Source organism: Rhodnius prolixus, unplaced genomic scaffold, assembly GCF_049639745.1.
Source record: "Rhodnius prolixus isolate KJV_2025 unplaced genomic scaffold, Rpr scaffold_5, whole genome shotgun sequence".
Classification (NCBI taxonomy): domain Eukaryota; kingdom Metazoa; phylum Arthropoda; class Insecta; order Hemiptera; family Reduviidae; genus Rhodnius; species Rhodnius prolixus.
This window is the reverse complement of record NW_027411624.1, coordinates 18,643,406-18,656,339: the sequence shown is the minus strand read 5'-3', so window position 1 is coordinate 18,656,339 and position 12,934 is coordinate 18,643,406. Positions and strand designations below refer to the sequence as shown.

At 29.7% G+C, this 12,934-nt stretch overlaps 2 protein-coding genes across 4 annotated transcripts in view; one reads left to right on the top strand and one right to left on the bottom strand.

The window, feature by feature from the left end:
- Positions 1-24: 24 nt before the first annotated feature.
- On the top strand, positions 25-1,638 carry RpL37A (ribosomal protein L37A). Its single transcript, XM_074134964.1, has 3 exons — positions 25-169; positions 253-381; positions 1,448-1,638. The coding sequence occupies exons 1-3, from the start codon at positions 167-169 to the stop codon at positions 1,592-1,594; spliced, it is 279 nt and encodes a 92-aa protein (XP_073991065.1). The 5' UTR covers positions 25-166; the 3' UTR covers positions 1,595-1,638.
- A 1,166-nt stretch (positions 1,639-2,804) lies between these two features.
- The window catches only part of LOC141457719 (polypeptide N-acetylgalactosaminyltransferase 5-like), a 32,605-nt gene continuing 22,475 nt past the window's right edge, over positions 2,805-12,934 (bottom strand). For 2 of the 3 annotated variants that reach the window (XM_074134944.1, XM_074134942.1), the window contains exons 7-10: positions 9,727-9,866; positions 9,543-9,641; positions 9,319-9,453; positions 2,805-6,629 (exon numbers count right to left, since the gene is read on the bottom strand). In XM_074134944.1, the coding sequence (XP_073991045.1) occupies positions 6,480-6,629; positions 9,319-9,453; positions 9,543-9,641; positions 9,727-9,866 (524 nt within the window). In that variant the 3' untranslated portion in view covers positions 2,805-6,479. The remainder of the gene's footprint in view (positions 6,630-9,318; positions 9,454-9,542; positions 9,642-9,726; positions 9,867-12,934) is intronic. The other variant, XM_074134943.1, reaches the window with a different exon arrangement.

Here is a 12,934-nt window from a genome sequence, read left to right as displayed (position 1 = left end):
TTTCTTGAACGTTTCACACACACACACAAATATTTTATATATTTTTTTTTTAATTGTCGATAATTAAGAGGGTTGTGACAATGAACAACTTTAGTAGGTTTCGTGGGGTAAACTATAATAACCTTCTACAATTGACGGAACATCGAGGTAACGTAGCGTAAGAAAAATGGTGAGAGAAATTTTTTATCGGCATTCATCCACAATACAATTATGATTAGTGACTTATTTTCTCTTAAATGTGACTATTTTTAGGCAAAGCACACCAAAAAGGTTGGAATTACAGGGAAATATGGTACCCGATATGGTGCTTCTTTACGTAAAATGGTTAAAAAAATGGAAATAACCCAACACGGAAAATATCCATGTTCCTTCTGTGGAAAGGTGAGTTTAAATGTAAAATATTTTGATAATGAGACTATAGTACTCTTTGAGTAGTCAAAATTGTGTGTGCACAGATATATTGTTCTTAGAAAACCGTATAAGTGTAGATTTTTAGGAAATTGGTTGAAGTCAAGCTCTTTGCGTGCTAAGTAGATGCAACTTCTTTTTTTCGATTGTTTTTAGTGGACCTTTTCGCTTTATAAGGCCATTATGTTCAACAGTTTATCATTGCAATTATTATCCTATAGAAGTGCTTATTCTAGACCAAAAATACTATAATACTAACTTGCCCATATTTTTTTGTTTGTGTTTGCTTTCTTAGTTCACTAGTCTTTTACTCTACTATCTAGGCTATATTTTTAAATAGAATAAGCATAGAATTTAGTTGAGAATATTTTATATATTTTTTTTTTTACGTAGCTGATGATGACCTGTTAGGCTAAATGTCCAGAAAAATATGGATAACAGAGAGGAGTTTCGTCCATAAATTTACAAGCTAAGAATATCCTTTCGAATCAGTAACCTACATGTGAGATCTTTATGTTTAACGTTTCATACTTCTTTCCAAGCTAGCAAAAAGGGCTCCGGGAACAAAAAGAAAAAATTCTCGAATGATCCAATCGCCTATGCAATTCACTTGTTCTTTTTGTATTTGCTTTGTGTTACCTCCAGATTGATTTTACTTACGAACTATTTGACGGTTAGATTTTGCACTTTTAAATTCTACATTCTGTTTTCAAATATCAAAACATCATCCCCGTTTCTTTTGTTTATATCTGTTGTTTTTTTCCTCCCCTTGTCTCATTATAAAAAACACTAAACATAGGAGTTTGCACTTAAGATGACGAATGGAGTTACGTGAAGGCAACCTTGATCTTTTAAAATTTTGAGATAGTATGTAAAATTGTATAGTGAGTGTTCGCCTCAGAAGGATCTCTTTGTAGAATGTTAAACTGTTTGAAGGCACCAATTTTAAAAGATCAGTTATATCACCGGATTAATTTATTTAATTAACTCCCCGTTTTTTATTAATTTCTCGATGTATTTACATTTTTCTTTATTATAGACGGCTATGAAAAGAACTTGTGTTGGCATTTGGTCGTGTAGAAGATGTAAGAGAACAGTTGCTGGAGGCGCCTGGGTAGTTTCCACTACAGCAGCAACTTCTGTAAGGTCTGCAGTTCGCCGACTCAGAGAAGTCAAGGACCTTTAAATTCTATTGTAATAAACTTTTTTAAATAAAAATGTTACACCATTTTTTGAAGTATTTTTTCCATTATTTAAAGCACTAATTCCCACGTTGAAATAACTGTATTTTGTTAATAAAGAGAACGCTCTCTTGTACCTCCATACTCATAAGCCAAACAAAAATACTAAGGAAACAAAATGTATCAGAGGATCCGAATAAGACGGAAGAAGGTATTCTGCCGTTATTCAGTGACGGATGAAAAAAGATGTTTTCTCCCTGCTCAAATAAAAAATGAAGTTTGTATTGTACAATTTATTATAATCAACATTGCTAAAAATGAGTTCGAGATTATGAACTATATTCCCCCATCGCCTTTAAGAACTTGAAGGTCTTCGAAATAACTTTCATGTTCCAAATGATGCCCTTTACATTGGCTTCAGTAGACAACTATCACATTTCCTACGGATCTACTTCTATGAGAAATCGATTGTGGTGAAAGTAGTAGAAGATTGGAACTCCATCAGAAGCGAACTTCTTGAAGGCGTTACAAGTCGTTGGTTACTTGTTATTCCATTCAAAAAATAAAAACAAGCGATTATGCTTCAAGTTTAATGCTCTTTTCAATTTCTTTTGGCGACTTTTCGTGTATCGTTGGAGCCATGGTTTTGTATTTATTTATTTTTAATTCTCTACCAATATTATGTCCTGAAAATCGGCGAAATTTTTATTTCGGCCTAACATTTTCGAAAGTAATGAAATTAATTGGAATTAAACCTTTTTGTCTTGTGAGTAAATAAATCGACAATTCACACAATAAGAAGACCATATAATTGGACTTGATAAAGTATGCACTTTTTTTTTTCAAAGCTGTTGATCAGTCAAGAACGGAAGGTTATTAAGAAAAAAACAAAATTGACGTTAAGTTAAATTACTCATTTGACTTATTTGGTAAAATAAACTGTCTTTTTATCGTTAGTGCCGTGTAAATACGGCTTCTCTTAATTCTAAAGCCAATAATCGTGATAAATCAGCTTAGCTGAGTAAAATGGAACCACCAACTACTTGATAGTAGTTAGTATACTACTAAAGAGAGAAATTATTCTGGGTGTGATAAAGAGTGATAAATATCCTGGGGCTTCGTAAAATGGTGTTATAAAATTAATAGCATAAGTAAAGTTAGAGAAAATGCCAATAAGGAGTAGTTCCCACATTATGAAAAGTATTACACTTGCGATTAAATTTGAAAAAGTAACAATTTATTTTTTTAGAAGATATGTATGTACATTTGAATAGAGGAATGTTACATTAGTTAAAAACGGTTTCAAAAAACTTAATTTCTTTTTATGGTCATAAATCTAGTTCAATATTTTATTCATTTTTCTATAAAATAATTTCTTAACATCAGTTTTCAAATAATAATTTAAAAAATATTACAATTGGAAAAATTTTGCTAAAATAGTTTATTGCACTCAAATATAAATGCACCAAATTTTATGATTTTAAAAAAATGAACATAAAAAAGTGCACTAATAACAAAAAAAAATTATATAATATTAATGATATTTTCTTTTAAAGAAAAAAATACACATATAATAAATATATATAAATATCTGATTGTATGAATATCAATAGAAGGAACATAGATGACCGCGATGCAATCATCAATAACTCAGGAAGAACGCCGAATGGTGGCTTTTTTTTTTTTTTAAATAAAAATAATTCAAACACAATTTTGGCACATTAACCATAAATAATCCCTTAAATTTTAGTTCTTAACAATTAATATTGGAATGAGCAAACGTTTGAAAAAGATTCAAAACAACATGATGCGTTAGAAAAAAAAAAAAAAAATTAAAGTTAGTTTTACTAAAACAGTGACTAAAAAACTATTGCCTTAAGAACGAAACTAGAGTGATTTACAACAGGGAATTTTACAAATAATTAAAAAAGAATTTTCTGTAAATATAATTTTCCTTCACAGTTTTTGTTACAAATGTGAAATTTATTTTAAATTAGAAAGCTTGGAATCAAATTGGCCATTATACATATGTTTTCATTTTAAAAAGCCAGATTAGCTGAAAACGAAGTTTTTCTTAGTTACGATTCATAATTTTTTAAAGGGAGAAAGAATATTGCCTATTTCAGTCATTATTTTTTATTATATTATTTTATTATTGGTGAATACTATTGTTTATGTACTCTAAACAGACAAGATAGAAGACAAATCCAACACTATAAAAAAATATTGTCAATAGCATAAGTCCGGAAGACCTAGTCCCTAGGTCGAAATTTTGATAAAAAATAATGACCTACTGGCAATCTTCTTTCTCCTCTTTGGATGTATGAGTCACCAAAAACGATGAACAATCGTTCGTCAGAACAGATTATGTTTAAGATTGGAAGTTTATATATACATTGGTACCTTTTGAATAGGAAAATTTCCCAAAACTAGTTGTACGAAATAATGCAAATTATTAAACAAGGCTAACGAAACGAATGCTAATTAACCAGACATAACGTTTAAGGTAGGGTTTCACCGAAAAAATGCATGAACTGAACCAACCTAGATTTTCTTGGTAGATGCGTTTGTACATTTTTGTAATTACCTTATTACTAACATTCTTGATTGAACACCTTGGCAAAAAGGAAAAAATAAAAGCCAGAGACTGAATTCTTTAGAACTTCACCTAGAAGAATGTACTTCTAACAGTTTAAGATAAATCTATATAAATCGGAAAACCTAGATCAATTTACTAGTTTACCAGCTGCTTAAAATGGTATACGCTATAAACAGAGAAGGAATTTAATCAGGATATTTTGTTTTTTTTAACCAAACAATTAAATAAGGAGTATACTGAATCCAAAAATCGTTTGCTCTTAGAAATTACAAAAATATCAATAAACTTTAGAGAAATCAAAATCTTCTTGTTGAGAGCTATTTGTTTTTTGTTTTTACAAAGTTATATGGTTTCTGTCTCATTGATATTTTTTGTTTTTGTTTTAAATTTCCACAATTTAAGTCGGATCCGATTTTACAAAACTCTACCGGTAAGCACAAATCCAAGACGACATCTCACGTATACCGTTTCAAAGTCATCTAAGGACATGCCCTCAAACATGTTGTCCATCACAGTTCCACATTACCTCCATTCCTTCAAACGTCTTCTAACGAAGTTTCGATGATGATTAATAAAGAATTGACGCTTGCTTTCAGATTTAATCTCACCTAACGTGAGAATATTTTATTTCTAAAATTGAGAGTTCCTTTTGCTTTTAGTTCGGTACCTGTTTAAAGAGCTACAAATATATCATTTTTGCTCAATGGCTATTTCTATATCATTACTATATTAAAACTGTCTTATGTAATGTAGGAAAACCCTCAACTTTGACATTATTTGAGAAGTGACAGGTTTAAGAAATAAAGAAAAAATTTCAGAAAGACCAGATCCTTAAAATATAAATCTGTTTAGACATAAATTAAGTTCAAAACGTAACAGATTTGATATTCTGTTGGAAATAGTTAGCTAAAGCAACTGTACGTTAAAAGTCCTTAGTTTCACTCTCACCTTGAAGTTAAAAATTCTCTAATAAAAACTCGATGGCTAACGAAGCCGCATGATGCAGCCTAAACACCTAATATCAAATTGTTTTCTTAAAAATATATAGGTATATATCTTCTTACTGATCTTTTTTTTTATGAGAATAAAACATTGAGACAAAAAACAAAACAAAAATGGACCACCACCGTACAATGAATGATATGATTAGAGATTGTTTTCTCAATGAAAATAAATTAGAGATTAAAATACAGGAAAGATAAAGATTGTCACTTCAAAATCCTATTTTTAAACATTTAAACGAAGTATAAAAAATAAGTACTTAACATATTATCTACATGAAACAGAATCGCTTTTCAAAAGTGCTTATATGAAAGACAGATTTTGTTTTTTATTAGAAGAAAATGCTTTTTCAAAGTCATTAAATAATTAAGTACTCGCCTAAATAATTGTATATTTATTATAAAATATATATAAATTATTAATTACTACTCTTAGAAATTACGAAATCATCAAAAAAGAATTGACAAAATGACGTTTTAAATATGTACGACTACCTTGTTTTGAAATGAGGGAGCGCAGGGAATGATATGCTACAAGTATTTTCTTTAATCTTTTTTTTTTTGAAAATATATTATTTACATAACCATTATTACTTACTGTAATAATTCTTGAAATTTCACGTTTTTTAATAACTATATATATTTTTTTTTATACATAAAAAAAGAGAGCAAATATTTATTCAACAATATAAAAAATAAGGCAACGTTCTCCAATATATCTATTATATTGTATAAATTGTTACACAAGTGCAATTTAATATTTTTTATTTGATTTAATTGTTGAAGGCAAAATGCCAGCAGAATTTTACCCTTAAAATAAGAGCCAGTAAAAAATTATCATTACTATAAAGAATTTTTAATAAAGAGAAAAAGAAAGCAACCCATTCTATAGAACAGTCAACTTATTAAGCCAAAAGCCAACATTAAAAATGGAATTATTTTCTTTAAATCTGTTTAGATAATAATAACAACAACAATAATGGTAATAGAAATAATAACAATAATAATAATGAATAAAATAAAGAATCACAGCCTCCTATGCTGTTCTTCTGAATAATTTTGTTCTCGACTTATCTTTTTTCTATTTTATAAATTATTACACCCAGTTTAAAGTAACAGAATATTAAAAAAAATAAACAATTACTTTTGTCTGGATAAAATGTATGACTACATTCGTTTAATTATTGCTTTTAGATTTCATTAATTTAAGTTTAAAACTAAAAAAAAAAAAAATAAGATATGTTTTTCATTTTTTATTTGATTTTATTTACCTAAGTTCTCACTTCACAGCTAACTGGAAGCTTGCCATTTAAATTTGCTGTTCATCATCCACTGCTGACTGCGACTTCCATCGCATCTTCTTAGAAGTGGTTGTGAAATATCTCTGGGATCAGGTTTTTGTAGGCACTGGTCTGTATTTATATGCTTTATAGTGCCTTCCTAGCAAAATAAATAATTTCATCATTTTCAGTATCAATTGTGTTAAAAAATTAAATGTCTCCACAGATGGTCTTTTATTAGTATTAATACACTAATAAAGTGCGACATTTAAATTTTTTCGTTCAATTAAATATAAATTACTGGATGAATGAAAATTAAAAAAAAAAAAAACGTTAGAAGGGGATAAGCAAATCGTTAAAAGAAGTTAACTTTAAAGTTAATGTCCTAATGTTTGCTGAAAATAGTCATTTACAGATTGAAAGTAAAGGAGCCTATTGCAGATATGAATGCTTCTTGTTCCTCTGCGGAAGGCACGTTTTACATCCCTTGGCAGATCCATTTTGGCGTGAACAAGTCTTTAAATTTGCTATCATATGGAGGCAATCTAAAAAACCTAATGATAACAAAATTGGGGGATACAGTTTGGCATTATAGTTTCGAATCTATCGTCTACATCCAAAATTAAATTAGACCACTGGATAGCTAAAGGATCAAAGAATTCATTAAGATAAGCGAGGACTGTGACACATCGGGCGTGGTGGAGGGGGAAGCGCCGCCATTTTGAGATCATTTTGCTGCGTATCGAGATTTGCAATTAGTATAACTTTTGACTTGGAGAAGCTACGTTGTTCGTTTTAAGTTTTAATCGTCAGCTGTCGTCAGAATCTATCGATTGTATATAAAACATTAGTGTAAAATAGTGACAGTGAATATAATGACAGTGTTAGAATACAAAAATATTATCAAAAATATATAATGTCGGCCTATCCCGTCGAAAGCCAAAACCAAATACAGAAATCGTATACGGTTGGAGAGGGCTTCTCAAGAACAATCGAATGGTAATAATAAAACATCATATGACCGAGTCAAGCTGTGCCGGGAACGTAAAAGAATGAATGCGGCCGAGCGGATCAACGACGGCGTACTGACATCTGCAGCTGGGGTGGTTGAAATTATACAAGTGGATGATGAAATCGCTTCTACATTGACAACGGACTGTATAGGCATAGATTGTGTTCGATCGTCGATTTGTTTTCTTGATTTCATCCGAAATACATAAATAAAAATATTTTATATAAAAAAATATAACCTGTTACGTAAACGTATTCATGTAAAACATACGGCCGTTTCCATGACATAGCCATAGTTTTTTTTACATCCCTTTACATGTCCTTATGATAAGGACACACTAATTTACTAAAATTATTTTTTTTACGTTAAATATGAAATAGCCCAATCTCGCTACATAAAACTCCACTCAAATCTACACAGATATTACAACATGTATACAAGTTTTGTAAGAGGAAGACACAAGAAAATTTGTCATTGTAAGTTCTGAAGCTCAGTGGGTACCAAAACATTTAACAGACCATTTGAGCTCTGACTTTACTCTCGCGTCACCGTGAGAAAGGAAAAATATACCTAAGTAAAATTTAGTTTGTAATCCTTGCAGGAGCGAATATTCGCCCATTAAACCAATTTAGCAATTAATTAATTAATCAATTGAATAGCTTTTTTCATAAAACAGTTGTGTTATAGTTCAAAGAAATATTGAATAAAAAACATCTTAAAACCTCCTGAAGAAGTCAATAAATTTGCTGAAAGTCAGTGTAAATGATGATAGTTCTAAATACCTGAAGGACGAAGACTAAATCAACATTACCGTCCCTTTACAATGGGTCAATTCTTTTCGTATTGAAATTAGCCCCATTTCTGGGCGAAGTGTTTACTCCCCAATTTTATTCTGTTTATCCCTAAACATAGATTCTATTGTAGAAAATTTATTCCTGCTTCTCTTTTATTCCACAACACTTAAAACTGTCTTCCTCTTCTTCGCATCCTATTGATAAAGGAAAAGGCGAGCATAGTGCAAAATAATATAGTGGAAGGAGAAGCTAGAAAAATTCGTAGAGATTTACTTCCAAAAGGGGTTAAAATATTTCGCGCAATATGCAGTACGACAATCGTGCGAGGCACTGGCGAGGCTTTAAAAGTACATCTATAGAAAGGAGATACATCATTATTATGGATCTACTCTGGCAGTCAAGTAGCTACAGGACACTAGCTAAAGCCAGCTGGGATTCTAAGTTAGTCCTAACTATTCAGAAACACATTCAAAGAACGCTCAAATTATGTTATTCAATTATTAATTTTAAAATTTTTATTTATTTTATATTTATTACACATTTTAATCGTTTAAGTGATATCAGATAAACGACTTGTGCAAATTATTAGTAAATTAACTTTATTCTTTTTTAGTTTATTTTAGTTTTTTTTTATATATTAGAACGCATTACTGAGGTAATTATTGTATTTTCTTGTTATATATGTATTCAATATTATCAATGGATATAAATATATTGTATTATGATTGATTTTCACGTCTAAAATTACTTAGGTAAACTTCATAACTTCAAACTGCGACAAATATTAAGACATATGAGGCTTGATGTTCTTTAGGCTGCACTCTTCTTGAAAATTAATTGACTGTCGGCCGTTTTAATGTAAACAAAAATTAATAAATAAATAGCAAAGGAAAAATTAAGAAGACATTTGTGTCTTTTTTAATTTTTGCTTACCCTAAAACGGCCAACAGTTATTTCATTTTTAAGAATTATTAAGTCCCAAAAATAATGCTTATAGTTATTTTCAGTTTGCGCAAAATCAATTATTATTGAAAAGTACTAACCTCCCTATTATATACCCAAGCTTGATTACCACCCATACCATGACAGCGTACTAACTTTACTGGTCCATCCATACTTGCAGCATCCAAACAATTATCGTCTGACATTATCTGCTGCCTTTTTGTATAGGCGAATACCTACAGGTATGAAAACAAAAAAAATAATATCACTGCAAGTTAATTATTGAAATGTGACTTCGACGCAAATAATTAAATAAACAATATACCTGATTTCCTCCCAAACCATGGCAATAACTCATACCCAGAATGTCGTTGTTTTTCCTACCTAATGTATCTAAACAATTTTGACTTTCTACATTTCTTACCTAAAATAAGAATATAATAATACTTAAAATCAATTATAGAACATTTTCAACAATTAAAACTTTAGGTGAAATAAATTTAACTCACCTCCCCCAAATAATAATAATCCAAAGGCATTTGTGATTCAGGATAAATGTTTTCTAAATACCATCTGAAACTTTTACATTTCAATTTTTCACGTAAGGCTTTTCTACCGGAAACATCGCCCACAGCAACATTATGTGCACCTGTAATAAATAGATTTCATTACATTTTATTATAATCAATATACAAACTGTTATCGTATTAACATTTATAATAATTTTAGAAAAAATTTCAAATATAGTGCCTTAATCAAGTTTTTGATGACTAATATTTAAAAATATATAATTATAAAAATTTTCCCTTTTTGAATAACTTTTCAATTATAATGATAAAAGCTTGATATTTCCGATTGAATAAATAAGCAATTTTTTACTTTCTCTTATTGGTTTTATGAGCAAATAAGAATAAGTAAATCGTGAAATAATCAGAAAAGATAAACAAAATTACAAGAAAATTCATACTCACGAATTTCTCTTACTCTACATAACTCATCAATGTAACTATTCTACGGATTTTTTTTTGTTTTGTTTTTTATCACTCTATAACATTATAGTAACCTTTTAGAATAAACAGAATTGGCATTATAGAGAGTTCCCAACCCTATCTACCTACCTACACTACACAAACCCTCCTTAATATAATTTCCAGAAATAGTTACAAGCAATACTAGTAAGTTTTTAAATGAATAGGTCGTGTACAAGGGTAACCAGTTTTCTTTTTTTTATCACAACAAAAGAAAGTAACAGCAGCACATTTCACTGATTAACTTTTAAAATCCCTTCCAATTGTGATATACTTTTAACTTTCAGTACGTTTTCAGTAAACTTGATAGCCTTAACTCTTTCACTGATTATGACACTTTTAAGGTTCATATTTTTAATATGTTTTGTCCCAACAAAGTAGTCTGACTAGTTTGTGACTGTAAGAAGCAATAATGAAAAATTACCGCTATTTCTCATTGCGCATACATTCACAAGCCAGTTAGAGGTCCTGTTAGAAAAAAGCTATATTTTCTTTTACTGAATATATAGCTTCTTTAATATTAAATCACATACAAAGAAATAAAGAAGCCAAAGTAAAGCGTAGGCTTTATACACAAAAACAAATAATACGGCGAAAATAGCCGTAATGGATTTATTTACTTTTCAGTTCGTTATAGCTTCTTATTTGTTTGTAATTGAATTTATTAAATAGCTTCTTATCTTATCAATTAATAACAACACAAATTAAATATAATACATGCACAAAAGCTCCAATAAGCAGTCGCCTACATTTGGCTAAGCAAATAAGCATAACATACACAATTATAGATTAAGAAGTATTACACTATTCGTCAACTATGTACAATAAATACTTACAGTTAAAATGGAAGTATTTAAATTAAATTTAATTAAAAAAACAAAAAATCAAACATGCTAATATTTCCATCTTGTCATAACATATTTACATTTCCTAACAGTTCAAAATTAGCTGATGCTAAGGAGCAACAATTAATTTAACATAAAGAAGCCAATAGATGTAGAATACAATAAAAATCTCGAAATCAAGGGCAACAACTTTTAAAGATATTTTTAAAATTATAAAGTTCTGCTGTTCAATCTGCAAGTTGAGAGTAGGAGTGTTTTTTCATAACTAGTTTTTGTGATTTTTTAAAAAACAATTATAGGTTTTGGATAAATAAAAACATGTAAAAATGAGCCTTCTTTTATTCTTACGATCAAAATAACGGAATATAAATTGAAGAATCGAACATTTCGCAGTCACAATAATAATAGAAATAACATATATATGAGTATATGAAGTCCTAGTATTCTTGCATGCATCGAATTGCTTTCACCAAATGGCCTAGCCAAAAAAATCTGTGAAACATAAGCTACTTATAAGGGGTGGTTTTGAATAATCACAATTAAAAAATATCAACAAAATTTCATAAGACAATGAAAGACAATGTGACACTGTAAAGTAGTCATGTTAATAATAATACTACTTCGAATAAGCAAAGTGGATATGTCAAAAATGGTAGTATTTAATGAGGGCGCAAGCGATTTTGCCTGAAACCGTTAAAATTGGCGCAGTTGCTAATAATCCAATCGCAATCACAAGCAGAAACTTGAAAAGGGTCCAGAACTTTTGCAAAAGTATTCTGTTTCTACAAATTGTTGATACCATCTGATTGTACAGTATTATTTTTGTATTTATCGATTCGCTGCACGAAACCATTGTAATCACTAGTTTTAAAATGCAAATATATAAATGGGAAAAATACATACATATTTCTATTAAATTCTGGAAACCATACATTCATTAGCATAAACCTTGCACATAGAGAGGAGAGTTTTCTAAAATGTGAAGCAAATTTTGGGATAGTTTCCAAGCAATTATGCAAAATATAACACGTCATTTAATAATACAGAAACTGCAACAAAAAACTAGATGAAGTTTCCTGAGAAGCAAGATAACAAGAATAAAAAAAAATTATTTATAGTTTTATTAATTATTAAATAATTATGTTCATATTTTTTTTGTTTTTGCTACCAATTGTACCAAATATAATTTGGTCTTCATAAAAAAGTTGTAATTTGAAAAAAAAGGGTGAGAGAGAGAGAAACCGACCAACCGAAGAATCTCTTCTCCTAAATTTGATTTTGCTGTTTTGAAAAATATTGCAACTTCCCATAACAATGGCGTTAAGACGGTTTCGACCAATAAGAAGAAAAAAAAGGGAGCTATGACTCAAAATATACACTTTAGATGGAAACATTCAACAAAATGGTTGAACAGTTAGCATACAATATATCTCACCTTATTTTATTTTAGGTCTCTATATCATAAAATTCCAATTTTCTTCTCTTTTCCTATCTTATATTACTTTTAAACTGCTCTTACGCAAGCAGTAAATAAGCTATATATCGAAAAAATGTCAGAACCGAGAATAGAGGAGAGGAGCAATCAAGTAACAATTCCAATAAATATCCAGGATGTCGGCAAGCCAACGGCGTTACTGACGTCTTTGATGATCATCCACCATAAATCTGAGATGAATATTTGGATGGATGAATAAGATGACAATTGTGGAATTCGTTATATCAGAATTTGGCGATCTCGAGGGGGGGGGAGGATCTTGAGTACACTTATTAGCGTAAAAGAGAGCGTCGATGTTGGAACTAATGAAATTAGAACGACTTGATATTGCCGTACAGTTCTAGTCCGA